Raw genomic sequence first — 20,650 nt, 5'->3', positions numbered from 1 at the left:
AGGCTGATCATTGGCTGGATAGCTAATATTACACTTCATGAACTCTGGAATAATTTCTGCAACCAGCCCTGTGTAATGAATAGGTGTATCTTGTAAAATGGCATTAGAAGAGACTTCAGTCAGATCTGAATAGATCATCTGGTATTTTATCCAAGCATACAGTCTTAATCATTTTCTGATAGAACATGTCACAAACCACATTTTCACAAGAAAAATAACTCCAGGTATCATGAAGCATAATTTAACAAAAATTTGTGAGAAACTTTACTACCCAATGAATCAGTTTCTGGTATCTCCCATTAGTAGAGTAAGATAAAGTGTTGGAACCAAATCTCTAATATCATCTATACCTCTGGGGAGTTATTGGAAGATAAACTTCCCTAGGCTATGATGTGCCAAAACTGTGTGCATTCTTAGACTTAGCAACATGGAGAAACCAGATGATTGGTGTCTTTTCCATTGGTTCTTCCTGGTTTTCAATATGGTTTACATGTTGTACTCCGTTTTTTTTATAGCTTCCTTGTCATCTGTACTAAGACTAGTAGCAGATATAATGAGAGGAAGTGACTCCCCAGTAGCATTGCTGTCTTATGACATCATGTAGGTCCTAATAGAGGAATGATCAAAATTATCGCCTTATCAATTACACAGATCATGTTACTACACATCAGACTTCCTGTGACTGTTCTCTATATGCGGCTCTGCAGCAGCTTAATTGGCTAGTCAACTGATTAGTTGGTCCCAAAAGACAGGCTGCATATATGCTCACCTGATGGATGGGCTGCCGTGCAATAGGCAAGTCAGGAGGTAGGACCTTCAAAGAGAGAGAGAGGTAGGTAAAATGAGAGGTAGAGTGAGAAGGGTAGAGAGTTAATAAATGAGGGAAAGTAGTTAAGAGTAAAAGGAAGAGCATAAGATGGTTTAGTTTAGTTTAATTTAGTTTAGTTTAGTTTAGTTTAGTTTAACTTAGTTTAGTTTATTTTAGGAGCTTTTAAAGCGCATGGCTACCCGGAGGCCTCGCAGCTCTATAGCAGAAGCAGATCTACAGGAGACGACTTATGCTGTGACCAAGAGGGTCTTCACATTTTTACAAAAGGAAAGTTCTGGCTATCTTGGCTGAACTCCAAGGGAAGGGAATTCCAGAGATTAGAGGCTCTAAATGCTAAAGATCAACCTCCCCATCTTACTTTCCTAATCTGTGGGATGTTAATTAGGGAGGCTGTGGAGGATCTGAAAACCCTTTGAGGGATATATGGTGTTCCAATCTGTTTAAGGAAGGGCAGTCCCTTGTTATGCAGAGCTCTGTGCAAGGTGCAGAGGACCTAAAAATTGATCTGTTGTTCCACAAGCAGACAGTGAAGGAAAGCTAAAACAGGCTTTGCAGACAAATGTCTGTGAATTTTCACGAGTAGGCGTGCCGCGATGTTCCTCAAAAAGTATTTTTCTGACATAACGAGGTGAACTCAAATAAAGGATATTTCCATAGTCCAGACATGAGATTATGAGAGCCTGAGTAATTAGTCTTTTGGCTCGAAATGGAAGTATCTTAAAGAATTTCCTAAGAAGTCTTAATAGCCTAAAACAGGTGGCTGCCAACTTTTTAGATTAATACTCCATAGTAAGGTGGGAGTCTAGCCAGACACCCAAGGGCTTTATTTTGTCTCTTGGTGGAAGCAGGTCTTCCAACCCATCAGGGAGAAAAGTAGGGGATTTGAGTGGGCCGTAATTACCCACCAACCTGACTTCTTTTTTTTCCTCATTCAGCTTAAGTTTACAGCTGACCATCCATCTAGCTACTGCTTGAAGACAGAGTGTGAGATTAGGCTGATCGATTTTGGAGGTGGTTGAAAATGAGAAGACTAGCTGTGTATCGTCTGCATAGGAAAACAGAGACAAGTCATAAGGTTCCACAATCTCAGCCAGAGGGGACATATAGATATTAAATAGCGTAGGGCTAAGAGGGGATCCCTGGGGCATGACACAACTACGAGGAAGGCTTTTGGAATAAAAAGACCAATCAAGAACTTGAAAGGTTCTATCCCTCAAAAAAGAGGAGACCCATTTCAAGGTGTACCCCTTAATATCTGCATGAGAAATTCTTTGCAGCAGAATGTTATGATCTATGGTGTCAAAGGCAGCGCTAAGATCCAATAAAATGGTGGCGGCAGCGCCCCCTGCCTCTAGCCGTCATCTAACATCTTCGACTACTGCCAGAAGGGCAGTCTTGGTACTGTGTTGGAGTCTGAATGCCATTTGAGATGGGATCAGAGGGTGATAGTGGCAATTGAGGGGAAGATTGTTTTATGTTTCCTCTTTAATTTTTCTTTTGTGCTTTGCAGCCATCACATAACTGCACAGCATAAATCAAAGCATACTGTAGGATAATGTGCACGTGTTAGGTGTTAAAACTTATATAACTGTGTAAATTGTTGTTATTCTTCATAACATATGTAACTATTCTTTTATGAAGTGCATGCATGTTGTTGTAAGTGTTCCCTATGTAAAGTGCTCAGATACCCTTTTAGGTCTTATATCCCTATGTAAAATTGCAAATAAATAAATTAAATAAATAGATTGGACTTTGCTTCTTTGCATACTTTATCATGCCACAGGCTGTATTTTAGAAAGATCCCTTGGGGTGCAATGGGCATTTGCACCCAGATTGTGTGCCCCCCCCCAGGCACTTTGGTATTACTGAGAAGGCCGCAGATGCTTGTGCGGCCTCTTCTGTAAAACAGATAGCACTGGTGCACATATAGCACCAGTGCTATCTCAAGAAAGCATTTCCTTATTTGCATAGGGGCATGTCACCATGCAAATAAGACAATCTCTTTGCGTCCGTGCTGACGCCCTATAATGGATGCATGCACAGAGACAAATGTGCTCTTTAGGAGGCACACTTAAAGTGCACCACAAATAGGTGGTGCACTTTCAGTGCACCTCTTTAAGGCGGCCATCTGGAGGAGAGAAAGGGGGTCCCATTCCCCCTCCTCCCCTGCAGACATCTCCTTGTAGGCATATGCAGTCACTCACTGCACCCACCTGCAAAGGAATCTCTCTCTCCTCTTAAAGGTGAAGGAGGGTGCCTCCTCCACTGTGAAACACAGAGCAACTTCTCATAAGAAAATAATCACCTCAAGGTTGCTAAACAAATTATTCTAAAAATAAATTGGTTATTTCAGCAATGACAGATGGGGTGTCAAATGTAGTTATTGCATGCCAATGAAACCTCTCTATGGTTATCTGCTGATTTTATAGTTGTCCCATTTCTCAATGGGTAAATGAGAGATTTTTTTTTTTTTAATGCTCTCCTTTTGGCATTTAGGAAAGTGTTGCATGGATGTTGTTAATCAGGTCTTTCATATACCATTATGACTTCAGTGTACTTCCAATTGTGCATATGAAACTAAGGAGCATATTTACAAGAAAGTGGCACATCCTAGATGATGCACCAATTTTCTTGCCCCCCACTGCACACACTAATGAAATCATGTGTGCGCCATATTTACAATCGGTACACCATAGAGCATGTTAGACCAATAGCGTCAAACGTTTTGATGCTATTGTGGCACTTTGGTGGATTAGTGCCAAAAATTATGGCGCTAATCCACCAAAGTCAAAGGAGGGCCATTGAATGCAATGGGAGCATCAGTTTAATGCCATCCTAAGGCAGGTTTTAAAAATGACGCTAAAAGTGATGCAATGAAATCTTGTAAATTTCATGGCGCCATTTTTCTGGGCCTCCTAAAGGGAGAACGCCCCCCTTGCATACATTATGCCTGGCGCAGGCATAATGTGGTGCATAGGGTTACAAAGTAGTCCAATGCTTGCATTCTGCCACTTTCTAAATATGGTGTTATGAAAATGTCTCCTTAACGCCATATTAGCATTAAAAAATGATGCTAATGTGGTGGAAGGGGCTTGCAAATATGCCCCTAGATATAATCCATATGGCTTGACCACTGTGCCTTTTTAATTGGGCCCAGGAGTTAATTCAGATGTGATGTCCATTAGAGGCTAACTGACATGTCACAGCATTAGAACATCTCAGCACAGACATTTTAAGTTTAGGAAAATGACCCACAATTTTTGTTCTTCTTTCTGAGTGTCCAAAGGTAGGTATAATGGTTCAAACATCACACTGAAATCTCCAGTCACCAGCAATATGGAAGAACAAATCTGTTGAACCAACGAGGTATCAGGTCTCATTATTTTTGAAGACTCTTTAGTTCCACAAGTCCCCCTATTATACCTATTGAAATTAAACAATGTTGGAAACTTGACATTTAGACATTGTATTTGTAGAGTCTTTTTCATCAACGTTATCTGTCATGCAATTTAGTTGAACTTTAATCAATTCTTCTGAGAGACAGACCGTATTAGGAAGCAAGTTGTCAAAGATAGGGAATGTAGCCTATGTCACCTGGAATAGACAAATATTATTATTATTATTATTATTATTATTGATTGATCTATCCACCCAGGAACACTTAACTTTTATGAAAAGTCACTGAGTTCAATATGAGAATCCTAAGAGAACGAAGAGCAGAAACCACTATTTGGGAAGTAACGGGGAGGTTCCATAGACGAACCAAGGGCTGACAGTAAAGCAGTAGTCAGTCAGTCAACATTCTTAAATCTCTTTGCAAGTTTGTTTCAGGAGCATGGCCCACAACAGCCTCCGAAGTGTTAAAAGAATTTAGTTGTCTGGCTTTAATTATTGGTTGTCCTTGTACTACTGATCTAAACGAAGGGGTTGATTTTAGATAATGGGTCTGGTTATTTCTCAACAATTGCCACTCAAATTAAAAAAGGAAGATCCCTCAGTGCAGGATTTAGTGCTCCGGAGTCCATTTCCCATCAATATAAAAGGAAAGAAACTTTCCAGTCTTCAGAAAGGACCTAAAAATTGCCCTCTTCAGACAATCAGCCAGAGCCTTTTATCTCCCAGTGGTCGGATCAGATGACTCCGTCCACACGCCTGCTTATTGGATCATTAAACACTCTTCTCGCATTGTCATGGGAATAAATGTAATACTGTCCGAACGCAGTTTGTCCTGGTGCGCTTCTGTGAGCCCACCCATTGACAAGAAACCTAACCACGGCGTTTAACTAAAGGGTACAGAGGCTTCCTGTTTAGCTATCTCACTCTGCTGCCTAAGTAAGATATTTCACTTTCCAAAGTAAGCACTGCTTTTGCTTGGTTGACAGCTGCTTGCAATTCGGCACTGCCAAAATCTGGTTCGGCTTGAAAGACTGCATTGTGGTATATTTTAAGGGCTTAAGCAGACACAGGTTCGGTAACAATAAAAATGAATTCAAATTTTGTGAGCTGCTTTAATAGTCTTCACAGATTAGTTTACGACTCTGGGTTCATGTTTAGCAAATCCCAGACATACAAAAAATATGACAAACTCGTCAGTACACCTTGGTGAGTACTGCAGCATCTGCTTATATCTAGTGCTTGTGAATTTTTTACTGTGCATCTATGGTGCAGTTTGTTGTCTCTTTGCTGCCCCCAGCAATCCTGGATCCAATTGACCCCATTTAAGACTTCAGGGGAACTTTAAGAAGATACATGGACCCTGCTGTCAGCAGTGGGGACTATTGGGCCTATTTATGACTGGAGCTACATCGTACTTGCACCACGCAATGTAGTGCATATGTGACACAAGCGCAAAATGTGACTCACCAAGCCACGCAAGGCCACCTTGCATGGCCCTGAGTGGGCTGATAAAATGGGAGTAATGCAGCACATCACAAACCTCTGTGTCGTGTTACTGTGCCCGAGGGAGGCATTCAATGGATGTTGCCTGGGTGTTCTCACGCAATATCCATAGATTTTGACACATTCCCACATTCCCAGATTTGCCAGAAGTGGTAGACCTGTGAATGCGCTAAAAAAACTATGACCTCTCTGGTGAGGCATAAAAATGAGAAATATTTTTATGTCTCCTCATTTTTTCCTCTCTCTGTGTGCTGCATTCTGCAGCACAAACAGAAAGAGGAAACCATCAGGGAATTGTTTTGTGCATGAATGTGTCCCTTCCTGCACAAAACCAATCCTCCTTATAAAGCAGGCTCCATTGCACCATGGTGCAAGGATGCCTGCGGTGGTGCTAGGCAGGCAAACTATCACCAGTGCAGGGACAATGGCAGGAATGTACCATATTCTTTTAAATATGGTGCATTCCTGCCCTTTCCCTGTGAAGCAGCACAGCAAGGTGACTTAATGTGCTGCGTAACTTTGCCATAAATATGGCCCTGTGTGACTTGCTTGCCAAGTGACTGCATGTGCAGGATATCATGTAAGATGTGGAGTGCGCTAAGGGAAGGGGCGTGATAGGGTTTTAAATGTCTCTCAGGCACTTTCCGTTATGTTAAATATGCTAATCTTGCCATCATTTGGAACTATGGCATCAGTTCTGCCTTAGCTCCTCCTATCACTGATATACCATAGGAACAGACTCTCCTCAATTCGTCACCACTGCCACCATACAGGGCCTTAAACCAGACCTGGCCTGACACACACAGAACTGGACTCTTCCTTTCTATCCCTTGTTTCACCGGGCAATGTCCATTGGCCCCTTTGCTGCAGAAAGATTATTAGTGTCACTATATATGTTCATATATATATACATATATATATATATATATATATGGTGACTAGGTTTCCCTCTCTGTCTCTGTCTCCAACATAACTACATGAACAAAAGGCAGCCTGCTCAGGAGTGTCACTGCTGTTTGCCCTTCAAAGGCAGCCTCCCCTTTGAAACTCACCTTTTGGACTTACACTTCGAGTTGCCTTCCTGGGGGAGGAGGTCACACTTAGCTCTGTGTCAACTACTTTTGTTCCTAAGCCTGAGAGTCATCCTCACCTCTTGCTAGGTGGCCAGAAGGATGTCTGTGGGTCAGGGCTTTGTGAGGCCACTGGACTAGCTGGAGCACTGATGGGCAACTTTCTAAAAGCTGCAAAACTTTGTGACATTCGATTCTACCTTGGCATCAGGTCGGGTTCAATGCCATGATTAATTTGATATCTTCCAGTACCCAGTTAGGTAGTCCCATTCTGGAGTTAGTCAGGGTGGGGTTCCAAGCGGTAACCCTGTGCTAACCCAAGGGGCTAATACTTTTTCCCCTGCAAAATGATAGCTTAAAAGTGTTGCTGTTAAGACATATGAAAAATATATGTCTTACTTAACATCATATAGCTCCTTGCCACACAAATTTATAGGCCTTCCTTGGAGGAGACTTACAACGGCGGTTGAGGAAAGTGGTGGTTTTGTCATTAGTTAAAATGGCTAAGTTGAACTAGCAATGTAAACACTGCCCTTCCAGTCTTCAGTGGGAGGCTGGGAGCCATTTTGTTCTTTGTCACATTCAGGGTGGCACAATAGTACAACCCTCGGTGAACACTCTACCTTAGATGCCCTGGGTACCATATACTAGGGACTTATAAGTCAGCACTTGGAATTGGGATAACAAACCTGACATATTTTTTGTAAAGGTTTAGAACACTGGCATTGAGGTCTGGATAGCAGGCCTCCATGCACTCTCAAAGTCAAAACTCCAGGACAATTAGTCTAAAAATGTGGGGGTGAACAAGCAAAAAGAGGCATTTCCCTACAGCCACACAGAAGGTTAAGCCTAAAGTAAGAAAGAAAATGTAATGAGGTTGTGGCAGGTGTGTCCTTCCACACTGAAAGTGTTCCCAATAGGCACTTACAAATAATGAAGAAATGACATAGGGTCTAGATAATTTGCCTAGTAAATATAATAGAATTCAAAGCATTATGTGGTGAGTGGCACCCACCACTATTGTATATTAGTCCTCACCTTAGGATCCCAATAGGGAAAGGAGGGTGGGAAGGAGAATGGGGAAATTGACAACTTGTACCCCACCAGTAGACTCTGGGAAATAGATACTCGCCTAAGGAAAGGCCCCTGACTTGATGCTTTAACGAACGAACAGAATAAGCTACATTCCCTCAATGACCACCCAGTCATTTCTTGATTCAGTAAAGTGACACAGACTGCCAGCTTCGACTCGCCCACTTGTTTACCACCCCTAAAGGGTATGAGAGCCGAGTTAAAGACACCACCACATACTAGATTTACAGGCACTGTCTGGGTAAGTTTCCAGACCTAACGAATAGGAATATTGTGCATAAAAAAGAAATTAAAAGAACAGCATTTTCTAAGGGGCAGCTAAGGTCAGTAGACTTTTAAGCAATTGAAACTGCCCTATCAGCTGAGCTGCGGCTCGATTACAACCTATCGATGCCTGAATCCTGTATAGAAAAATGTGAAAAATATATGATCTATAGGCAGTTCGAGCCTGTGGTGACTCCCTCGTGTGGAGTGGAAATCTCGCAATCTCAATGTTCTGGAACTGATGTTGTGTGCTAAATGTGTGCTGATTGTAATGTAAATGAGAAATGCATATTTTTTTATATATTCGCATATGACGATTCATGCACCGCCAATGAAGCACGCAAGGAATAGTTATGAACGAAGTACGTTGAGGCTCCTCGCGCATTTTACTACCTGAACACGACCTAGGCTGTTTTCGCAGTGGTTCATGAAATATCCATAATATAGCACTCCGAGTTTGCTTTAAAAGTGGCAATGTGGTGCTTTTACATTTCACATGTCACAAAAGACATGTTGCACGCAAATTTGAAACGTACTGAGTTCTGTGTATTTACAGAAAGGTATGTAACGAGCAATGAGGGCTTAGAGATAGAAAGTACATCTGCGAAGGGTGTCAGACAACTAGGGACTTTGAGTCCAATGGCTGGGCAACTCATCTGCTTTTTGGGGAGCAGATAATTCACTTTTCTGTTAAATTCAGGGCCAGATTACATACATTTGCACTAGTGGACGGTATTTTTTTTCCCTGGCATTTAAATTGCCTGACCTCTGCAAAAAATACATTTGAACTGAGTTTTGCACCGTCATCAAATGTTATTTTTCTGTGGTAGGACAGTGCAAAATATCAGTGTAACTTTGACTTGCGTTGATGCAAATGTTTGCAGTTTGGCCCTAGCTTACTCTTTAACTGGTATATTATGAAATATTCGGAGAAAGTAGGGACCAGTTTTTGTGTGATCGCCATCCATTTTTTAATTTCGCATTAAGTGCTTTCATATAGTTGCACCTCACTGCTTGAAATGTTAGGCTTCTTAATGACATTTAGAACAAATCATACATTAATGAATAGATTGTTGGTCAATTAGTCGTACCCAGTGACATTCTATGCGGTGTTAGCATTCTTTCTGAGGTATTTTTCTTCTGCTGTAGTCATAAAACATGGGTTGCCTCACTAAAAGAATGCGTGTAACTTTTACCCTATGTACATTCGTTGTAACTCTACTTTTTGCCATTTCTGAGAGCGGATTTACAGCTAGATATAGACTTACATGACCCCCTCCCCCCGCAGCCCCCTCAAACTCCCCCCTCCTTCAGTAATATTTACAAGTGTAAAGTTACTGCTAGTAACTTTTCACGTTCTGGTGGAAGACCTCCAACACTGATGTGGAGATATCCCTACAGGAAACAGTAAGGAATTGTAATTTTATTAAAGTGGTGAGTAGAATGCTATAATTCTTAGACACTGATAACTACTCTGGATCACATTCTAGACCATCATTTCTTTGTTACCTTTGTAACCTGCAAATAGTCTTTGGTCATGTCCCAAATGGCAATGTCCCATCCCAAGATACGTCCACTCTGCACATGAATTAACACCATTATCTTGCCTTCTACTGCACTCAACATATTGATCCAAAGTCAGTACATAGGATTGTAGTCAATTTGCTCTCAAGTAGAAAGAGGGGGTGAGCAAATTGCATTTTTGCAACATATTTTTTAAACCACACAAATTCATGTACAACGGTGGCAATGTTTAAAAAACACAAACTGGTGCTATAAAGTAGACCCGCTCGACATTGGCAACTTCCCTGCTGGTGCACCTGACTTTTTTTCCAGAAGTGTCACACTATGCCTTTTCTCAGCTGCCGGAAGTCCTGTGTAGGGATTTCCAGGACAAAAAAAATGAGTTAACAATATAAAGTGGCAGCCATTTTGTTTCTCAACTAGTACTAAAGTGACAGGGGGAAACACTAATCCCTAGAGGCTGATGCCATAATGCCCCGCCCATGTTGGACTGTAACAACAAAGTGGTAGATGGATTGCTTAAATTAATTGTAGCCACTGGCAATCAATCAGGCTGCATTCCAATCCACTGACCTGTGTATGGAAAATCATAACCCATTCTGCTCATCATGGGAACAGTCTAACTGGTGCTGCCTTCTGAGGCCCCCTTCAGGATGTACCACAAGCAACCCCAGACTGGTTTCAACCTGCAGATATAGATATTGTGCTCACTGTGTTATTGGAACTAACCTACATCTGACTGATGACCCACAATCAGGCCATAAGCAGTCTTGGGTTGTTGTGTTCCAATTTAGGGAGCACCTGGTTTGGGAGCACAGGCTGGACTGTTTCTTCCAGAGGAGTGTCTAGGCTGATTGCCTATGGCTGAGCCCAAACTGAGGTGACATGCAGACAAAAGAACCATGGATTAGAATGCTACCCCAAGTGGTTGCCAATGGTTAGACTTATTGCAAGCATTGCTCCCAACACCTTTTGTGTGCTTAATGTACCATGTTAAGTGGCTATGGCATGCCCAGATGTGGGTCCCAGGCTCTATGCCACTGAAACCAAACTACACTCGGCTGATGAGTCCCAATCAGAGAGAAACTGGTTTTGGGTTGCTTATGTTCCAGGTCAGGGAGGACCTGGCATGACAGCTCAGGCTGGACTGTTGCTACTGGAGAAAGGTTGAGACTGATTTCCCTATAACTGGGTCCAATCTGAGGTATCATGGTGGGCTAAACAATGAGGGATTGGAATGCTTCTCTAAGTGATATGCCAGTGATTAGACTTTTTGCCTGCATTTCTCCCAACACCTTTTGTGTGCTTAATGTACCATGTTAAGTGGCTAGGGTATACCCAGATGTGGGTACGGTGCTCACTGTGCCACTGGAATCAAGCTGATGAGACACAATCAGGGTAAAACCATTTTTGGGTTGCTTGTGTTCAAGCTCACAAAGGATCTAGTGTGACAGTTCAGGCTGGATTGTTCCTGTTGGAGAAAGGTTGAGACTTATTTCCCTATGACTGAGTCCAAACTGAGGTGGAACGTGGGATAAACAATAATGGGTTGGACTGCTACCCTGAGCGATTGCCAGTGCTTAGACGTTTTGCAAGCATTTCTCCCAAAGCCTTTTGTGTTCTTAAGGTACCATGTTAAGGTGGCTAGGGTATGCCCAGACATGAGTCCTGTGCTCACTCTGCCACTGAAATCAAGTTGATGAGCCACAATCGGGGCAAAATGGGACTTGGCTTGTTTGAGCTCTGGTTCAGGGAGGACCTAGTGTGACAGTTCAGGCTGGAATGTTCCTATTGGAGCAGGGTCGGAGCTGGAGCTGATTTGCATGTGACTGGTAACAAGCTAAGATGGCATGGTGGGCAAAATAACTTGGGGTACCTATGCTACTCAGGGGATCACCAGTGGTTAGAAGTATTGCAATCATTTCACCCATCACTTTTTGTATGTTTGATGCATCCATGTTCGATAGCAGGTTACACTGCCGGCTCTCTGCGGAGTGTTTACACTCACATATTGAATTTAATATTGTTCCTGTATGTTGTGAATGGATAACTTGTAGCTGGTTGCCAGCATAACCCAGTAAAAAGCCAGCATTTTTGTAGAAACCTCTGTTTAGATCTGTTGGTAGTTCACTGGGAGGCCTCACTATTTGTTTGCTGGTGCATTGCAAGTCCTGTCTGTATGTATGTGTGCGTTGGGTGCTTGGGTTTGTGTCTGAGCATAGCGTGACGAACTGGAGGGTTGTGCCTATTAGGTTTTGCGTTTTTGGAAGAAAACAGCTGACTACTGGTCGGCTTACCGGATGGTTTGCTAACAATAGGTGGTGCTTGCGTGATTATCTGCCTCTTCCCTAACCCATTAGCAGCCAATAAGAGGTGATTGAAGGCTAAGGGCAAGAAAAGGTAACAGTCGGGGAGGAAATCCTAAACTATGTCACTTCCGCCGACCCTATCTTTTTGGTGAATCGAAATCCAGATATATTCGTTTTGGAGTTTGTGTGCACCTTTGAATCGAAGTACACGTCTGGCACTCACTCCATTAATAAGGCATTATGAGATAAAATAGGTTGGAAAAGAAACTGTGTCCTGGGAACTGATTTTTATTACATTTTCTGCCTCAGCTGGTCTATACACCAACCAGACTCTTATTTTCGAAAAAGAGCAGCCCACACACAGCATGGTGTGTGCAAAGGCCAAATGGACAAACTGTACACAGGGACACTGAGAAAAGGCCAGCAATGCAACCGGCAGCCACGGGTCAAGTGCAGCTGCCTTAAAAAGGCTGATGGAAAACAATTACTTGGAGGCGGAAAGGGTGTCTTAGTGTGAAACACAGAAGTGTATTGCCTTGTGGGTATATAAATGGCATTTCAGGGAAGCAAACGGAAAGTGTTCCCACATACTTCTTGGCAGAGTGTGCTGCAGGCTGTTTGCTGCGTGCTGCATGTGGTGTTTATTTGTATTTTGATTTGACTTGCGATGCCCTCTTCCTTGTCTGTTTGCTTGGACGGATGCACTCCCCGAAGATTGATGGTTTTCTACATGATAGCACATATTTTGCATGATTGAAGGCACGCGGATGAGGCGCAACATAATTAAGGCACGCTATTAATTAATTTAAATGAAACTGTGACTGTTCCCTGGTCTTGGCGTTTGTGAAGGTTTCCGCGTTTTTGATTGAAATGGCATCGGGCTGCGAGGAGTGAATGCTCTTTCTCTGGGGAACGGTTCTTTGTACGTTGGTTTATTCGTTCTGCTACGGAGGGACCCTCCAACGGACGCTACCAAAAACGTCAATAACATGGGAAGGATTCATGGATGTATGGATTTGGACCCCAGTTCTAATAGTCCAACAAACTGCAATGCTTTCTCGATGCAAATTACTCGCCTATTAAATAACAGCTGCGCAAATGCTCACTGCATCTCATTCAACTTTGTACACCTCGAATGAGGTAAATGGGCTAATAGTGTGTGTTATTCCCCCATTCTGGCATCTACAAGAAGAGCAAGCGCGTCATTAGCCCCCACGAATTGGGAATGCATTTACCATGCGAAACCATTCAGGCAATAATCCAACCCCACCTTCAATTGTACACAATTGCAACTGGGTTGCAATGTTGATATGGGTGCAACCAAGAGTTAGAGTCTAATTTGGTAATAGTACGCTTTTGGAATCTGGGCCTCACGTGTTTAAGCCACAGAAGGCACAAATCTGGCTATGGCCGTTTACAAAGATAAGGAAGGCGATCTCATGTCGCGCATTCCACCGTGACTCACGAGAAAAACAGGTATGCCATAATAAACATATACATTGAATTACTTTAAAATCATTTGATTGTAAGAATGGAAAGAGTAAAGTCCACGCAAAAGTGAGGAGTGGCCTGTCTACTAAACTTCCGGCCTGGCTGCCTCATTTAGAGACGGACAGACTGTAAGCTATCTGTCACTGGAGCCCCATTGGCTCCTTCAACAGAAAGCTTACTCCGATGGCCCTATGGGGTGGGGCCTGTCATAGTGAAGTCATCATACCACCCACTTTATTTGGAGGAGAGGTGTGACTGGTTTGTGCTCTGTCCCTCAAGGCCAGGAAAAGTCTGGTGGTAAGTGACATAAAAACAATAATGATTCCCACACTCTGGGAGAGAATTTCCTAGGTGTGGGGGCCAGTCGATTTTTGTTTTACAGAAGCAATCTCCTGTTTTAGACATTTTTTTCTGAAAAACAATAAAAGTTGAAAGGTTAGTGAACAGCCACTTTACAAGAACCGCTGTGGCATCGGTTTACTTATAGGTAGAACGATGATAACTAGACTGGCGGGATTCTCTAAGTTTGATGGACATAATACCATTGAGATGGCAGACTTCATGTCCTCAGCCATTCAATATCTTCCACTCCCTTCATTAAACTCAAAATTAGGCCCATGGTACTTTGTGAGTAGTAGCCAAGTGTGCATTCAATTTCCTTGACCACCCCTTTATACGTACCGGTACGTATCCATTTTTTTCATTCTTATAGGAATTTACATGTGGCCAAGGCATACACAGAATTTTTAGAACGTTATTCAAGCGTGAAAAACTGACATGCATACATATTGGTCACTTTTACTTACTTAGTGTGGGATTAGTCTGATTTACTGCTGGAAAAAACTTTGTGAATCAGCCTACCCAGGCCTAATTGTGGACATAGATGTTCATGTAAACTTGTAAGGCCCATTCTTACAAAAACAAACAATTTTAAGTGACTATGAAGAGGAGTGTGAAAAATTTAAATTGTCCTCGTGAAGTCATGTAAATGTGACAAACTTTGTAAAACCTCACCTAGAGGGGACATTTACTCCCCAAAACGCTTTCTCATAAGATTTTACCTGCAAAACATATTTTTGAGGTAATAATTTCATCTAAAACGTATGTGTTTATAGTTTTTCCCCACAAAACTTACATTATGCTGAATTTTTGCCTGCTGTTTTAATTAGAAAATTGAACACTGCCAACTTTGTGAAGTTGAAGTTGTTTTAAGAAAAAACCTTCAGGAAATTGATGAAGTCCAACAATGACAACTTCGTACATCCTACCTGTGGTTACATATGCAAACAATCCAAAGGCATACGCAGGGCCACTGTAATTATGTAATTCTACTGCTGCAGCTTTTCTGCATAATTATGGATTTGCCGCATTTGCCATATGATCCATCATCTGCTGCACAATCTGTACATTTTTCCAGAAAAAGTGCTTGTAGCTTAAACGGATCACAAAAAATGTGGTGATGTGTTTCCACACAGTGGAAGGCCCTTCACAAAGGTTGACTAGTAATCTTTCAGTTGACTATTGATGTATTTGGTTGTTAAACTAGTACTAATGAGGTGAACTATTTCCACAGATAGCGTTACCATTGGAAAACATGACTAAATAAAAAAGTAATATGATCACAAAATGTGCAACATTATGCCACGTAATTACATTTTCTTGTTGCATAATTTAACCAATCTTGCCACACAATTTATTACTCCACTGTCACATAATTCCAGTGGCCCTGGTAATAAGGTGATGCTCTATAGACAGCACTAGAACCAATTTGCCCTGTCTTTCAAACACACTTTTTGCGTTAGGCGCTTTACCATATTTTTGCTGCGCAGGAAATGAAGAATGGCATAGCACCTAAGCTTATCACTATCATGTGAAGTTTGCACTGGGGACAAAAAAGAGCAAACAAATGTTTCATTATCTTGTCAGTGGACACAGTCAAATCATTTTGCTACACTTTCCAAATGTGTGCGATTGGATTGAATCTGTGGTTCAAAAAAGACTCTGCAGTTCTTTATTTCTTAAATAGCAAGAATGGTGCAAAGCCATTTTTCTCATTTTCTAACAAGAAAACATGTGCCCAGTCAGTTTGCTCCATTCATGCGAATCAAATACAGTGCCAGTCAGTTTGTTTCCTTCCTAAGAAACATAGTGCAAAATCGGATTTGCTCCATTCCCAAGCAGAACCATAGTGCCAAGTCAGTTAGCTCCATTCCTGAGAAACAAACATAATACTAAGTCCGTTTGCTCTATTCCCAAGTAGAAAAAGTAATGCAAAGTCAGTTTGCTTAATTCTTAAGAAACAACTATGGTGCTAAATCAGTCTGTTTTCTCACTAAGCAGAAAGCACAATACAAAGTCAGTTTGCTCAATTCTTAAAAAACAAACATAGTGCAAGCCGGTTTGCTTCATTCTTAAGTAGCAACCATAGTGCTACGTCAATTTGCTCCAATCCTAAGTAGAAAACATAATATAAAGTTAGTTTGCTTTAACTTTTTTAAAAACATGGTGTCAAGTCAGATTGATTAATTCCTTAAAAGAAAGCATAGCCGGAAGTTTGTTTGCGCCATTCTTAGCAGAACACATAGCGCTAAGTCCGTTCGCTCCAGTTTCAAGAAAAAACCTGGACCAACAGGAAGCCTCTATCCTCCTTTTCACATTACACAAGTCATAAAAGGGTTGGGTAAAAAATGTAATTCAGTATGTTGCACAGTTAACTTTAGCGAATGCAATTTTTTAAAGGCTGTCAGATGTCAAGAGATCTCATATGTGCTTTAGTGACAAGAATCGCCCCACTGGGCACACTCAGATCTTAGTGCATCCTGCATATATCCTCCTACTTAACTCTGCACGGGACTTATACTGCTAGCATAAGTCTCAGAACCTCCAGCCATACACAAGCCTACAAGTAGGGCACCCAAGAGGGAAATCGTGCAGCAGAATCCCGGGGTGGTTCGTTTACACACTCGCTCCAGAGGGTGGTATTTTTTTCAATATGTACTAAAAACAAGTACAGAAAAAACATGTTTTGGCAGCAAAGAGGAAGTGTCCCACATCCATGGAGACCGTTGCCATGTATACAACCGTGATAAAGTAAAAGGGGATTTTTGACACATAATAATGGCCACTGTAATTATGTGATTCTGTAGCCATGGTGCTATCCACCTAATTATGGATTTGCCTCACTTTCAGCATTTTCCACACTCTTCTACATAATTTACAGGTTTCAGCCAAAAACGATCAAACGGATAAAAGGGTCCTTAAAAAAAGATTTTTAGGTGGTGCCACAGAGTGGCAGGTCCTCTGAAAAGGTTTACTGGTCACATCTCAATTTCTGATTGATGTATTCAGGTTTCAGACTCGTACTAATGTAGTGAAACTTTTGTCCAGACTGTATTAATGTGTGCTAAAATGTCAAAATAGCAAAATAATACTATTCTTTTCTTGCCACTTAATTGTGTCCAAGCTGCCGCATAATTTGATCCTTCGTCATCACTTAATTCCAGTGGCCCTGCTCAAAATATTACAGAACCAGAAGACATGAGCTTTTGTCTCGGCTTTCACACTTTACCAAACTTGTGATCCTGGACAAACCATGCTAGCTCTCAGGACAACAATTCTTATATCTCACCACAATATAAAGAACCAAGAAGTGAAGTTCAGTCTGCACTGTGAACTTTATAAAACCAGGTCGCTCACTTACCTGTCCAAGGCAATGGCGGTCATAGAATAGATACTGGCAAAGACGGCCGAAATGGGGAAAAAGTTGTGGAACTTGCAGTAGAAGAGGCCATAGTACCACTCGTTGTGGATGCCATAGGTGAAGTTGATCACAGTGTTGAAGGCGGCCATGGAGGCCTCTGCAAAGGCCAGGTTCAGCAGGAAGTAGTTGGTAACTGTCCTCATCCTTTTGTGGGCCAAAATGATCCACATGACAATGATGTTGCCCACCACCGACACCACGATGATGATGGAGTACGCCACGGCCCAGAGGGCGATCTGCCAGCCCGGTTGCACAAAGGGGTTGGTGATTTCCTCAGAAGTGTTTCCGGTTGAAAGGGTCGCATTGGAAGAATTGTACCCTGAGATCACAGTGTTATCCATTCTCAGCAAGAAGTGGGTGCTGGGCAGCCGGAGCAGTATCCAGGGACTGCTGACACCTGTGAGGACAGACGCTTCTTCTGAGCAGACACCTACTGGCACATTGGAGATGCCTCTTTCTGCACAGGCAATCACTTATTCAATGTATAATGCAGCGCAGGCGGGCTTCATTTATCCGAGGGGGCTGGATTCTCTGCCTGCACCTTCCTAGCAAATGATTGCACGCAGCATCATCCAGTCAACTGTCACGGAATGAGGAAGAGGGCGTCCTGTGTGGGGCACCTGCTGCCGCCGCGTGCCCTGGAGTATTCACTGGTGAGGAGAGTGGAGCGAGAGCACGTTAGACGAGGACCGTGGGATAAAACCGGGAGGGGGAGGGGCCCTGGAGGGATTAAATAGGAGTCCTGGATGGCGGGAAGGGTCACAGCCCACGGATGGACAACTCCAGTGGGAAGGCAGGTGAGCAACAGAGGAGTAGGACAGGGCCACAGGAGCAGTGCAAGGGCGGAGGCGCGGGAGTGGAGCCGTCCAGGCACATACGAGGAGAGGAGAGCACCAGAGTGGCTCAGGAGAAGAAACGCAGGAGAGGACCTGCACAGAAGCAGTTTAAGGGAAGAAAAGCAGGAGAGGGGCAGCACAGAAGCAGTTCAGGGGAAGGAAAAACGAGAAAGGCGCGGCACAGAAGAGGTTCAGTGAAGAAAAGCAGCAGATGAGCAGCACAGAAGCAGTTTGGGAGAGGAGAAGCACAGGTGCTGTTCAGGAGCATAAAAGCGGGAGTTGAGCTGCACGGGAGCGGTTCGGGAGCAGAAAAGCAGGAAAGGAGCTGCACTGAGCGGTTCAGGAGAGGAGCTGCACAGAAGGGGTTCGGGAGCAGAAAAACAGGAGTTGAGCTGCACGGGAGCGGGTCAGGAGAGGAGCTGCACAGAAGGGGTTCGGGAGCAGAAAAACAGGAGTTGAGCTGCACGGGAGCGGTTCAGGCGCACCGCAGCAGCAGCGGTGCACTACAAGAGGAGCGCAGGACAGTGAAGGAGCGCAGTGAAGCAAGAACAACGCGGTAGCACAGCAGGGGCAGTCCAGCACGAGAGAGAAGCATTTACAGCTCCGGAGCAGCGTGAGAACGAGACAAAAAGAGGAGCACCACGGGGTACTTAAGAAGCTCAAATGAGCCCAGAGGCGCAGTAGAAGGGCGCAGGAGTTATGTAGGAGCGAGAGAGGGTTAGCCAAGGCGCACGGCAAGACGAGCAGTGCAGGAGACGTGCTTGGGCGAGAGCAGCGCCAGAACGAGAGGGGAGCACGGGCAGTAAATTGGCATGAGAGACGCACAGCAGAAATGGTGCTGGAGCAGTGCAGGAGTACAAAGGAAGCAGAGGCAGAACTATTGAGGAGGCGAGCAGGCCAAGGGCAGCACGGGCTCAGCGGCAGCAGAGGGGCTACTGCCGGGTACAAGCACCCGAGGAGCAGAACATGGACTGTGTTTGAGCAATGCAGAAGCCACTGGGGCAATTTCACAGCTGGACCCTCCGTGAACCAGGGGAAAGGTGCACGAGGTCCGTACTGGCGCAAGACAGGAGGGAACGCGGAAGGAGTGGAGGGGGATTGGTGGGTGAGAGCAGAAGCAGCGGGGCTCTCTTAATGCACTGAGATGTTGCTGTAGCCAGCGGGAGATTAAAATGGAGCAGCAAGCTCTGTTAAACACGCCCTAAAATCGCAGGGGGTATAAGGTCTCTAGCAGTGCAATCCTGGAACCCCCGGTGGGAACAAAGAAGTACCTGCCCAGCAGGGCACTGGTGAACAACTCCAGGGGAGATCAGAGCAAGAGCAGCCGGGCACTGGCGGGGCAGAGGGGTCTGGAAGTGCACTATTGGTAAGCCGCCTGGGTAGAAGCTGGGTTAGGGGTCAGAGTAGGAACATCCGCGCCCCGGCAGTGCCCTGCAAGCAGAGCAGGATCAGCCGGGCGCTTCCAGTGCCCAGCAGGGAGCTCTAACAGCGCACTATTGGTAAGCGCCTGGGGTTGGAGGCGGTAGGGGGGGGGGGGGGGTCACACTAGGGACACCGGGGCAGTGGCAGTGCCAAGCTAGGAGATCTGAGCAGGAGCGACCGGACGTTGAAAGAGCCCAGCAGGGTGATCAGAGCAGGAGCAGCTGGGCTCTGGTAGTGCCCAGGAGGGAGATCAGAGCAGGGGTTCTGTCAGTGCACTGTTGATACGCCCTGGAGGTTGAAGGTGAGGTTGTCAGAGCAGGAGCAGCCGGGCTCTGCCAGTGCCGAGCAGGGAGATCAGAGCTGAAGCAGCGGGGCTGTGGGGGCTGCCAGGCTCCGGCATTAAACTCCAGCAGAGAGCTTAGAGCAGTAACAGTTGGTGTGGGCAGCGGGGCTTGCAGGCTCGGGCAGCATGCATGCTGCACACATACACACGCAGCTGCGTGCAGGAGCCGAACGCACACAAATGTACCACCCTGAGGGTGTCACCGGCGCTGACACGTTCTCACACTCCCGTGAGTTTGACCCAGCGAGGGTCGAGGGGCGGGCGGGCTGCTATAAACGTGCCTCCACGTTAGAGGGCTGGACTTGGCACGACAGTCTGCCTGGCGTGGCTGTCAGCCCTGTTCTCTGACACCGCACCGGTGCTGGCTGTCAGTCTCTTCCTAAATCAGGCCTGGGGCGAGAGCGCTTCAGAATGGGGAGGCGTCTGTTCGAGCAGGGACGTAGCTTCTTCGGAATGTGGGGGTGTATGTTGGTGTATTGAACCACCACCAATAGAAAAGTTTTGCAATAAATCGTTGGATACAGGTCCTTTCAGTCGGGTTTGGTGAGATGTCTGTCGGATTTAATCAGGAATCTTTACAAACACAGACAAAAACGCACACACACTTTACCACGTTCTGTTGGGAAAGACTTAAAAAGTTGGTTCTTACACAAAATAATGTGCTTTCTCTCACTTAGTCCTCAAATCGATCCGCATTCCTCGCCCGTTTCGCTTCCCCTTTAACCGCTGTTGTGCACCTGCTTGTAGTTTCATGTATTTTAACATTACACGCCAGCGTGATTGTTGGGAAATCTGAAGCTCAACCCCCCAC

General features: G+C 44.3%; 1 protein-coding gene across 2 annotated transcripts in view; it reads right to left on the bottom strand.

Moving 5' to 3' along the window:
* TACR1 (tachykinin receptor 1) overlaps window positions 1-19,504 on the bottom strand; it is a 1,875,561-nt gene extending 1,856,057 nt beyond the window's left edge. For both annotated transcript variants that reach the window (XM_069214112.1, XM_069214113.1), the window contains exon 1: window positions 17,179-19,504. In XM_069214112.1, coding sequence (XP_069070213.1) covers window positions 17,179-17,579 — 401 coding nt within the window. In that variant the 5' untranslated portion in view covers window positions 17,580-19,504. The remainder of the gene's footprint in view (window positions 1-17,178) is intronic.
* Between the last annotated feature and the right edge of the window lie 1,146 nt (window positions 19,505-20,650).

Source organism: Pleurodeles waltl, chromosome 11, assembly GCF_031143425.1.
Source record: "Pleurodeles waltl isolate 20211129_DDA chromosome 11, aPleWal1.hap1.20221129, whole genome shotgun sequence".
NCBI lineage: Eukaryota > Metazoa > Chordata > Amphibia > Caudata > Salamandridae > Pleurodeles > Pleurodeles waltl.
The sequence above is the reverse complement of the archived record's forward strand: the minus strand, read 5'-3'. Positions and strand labels throughout refer to the sequence as shown.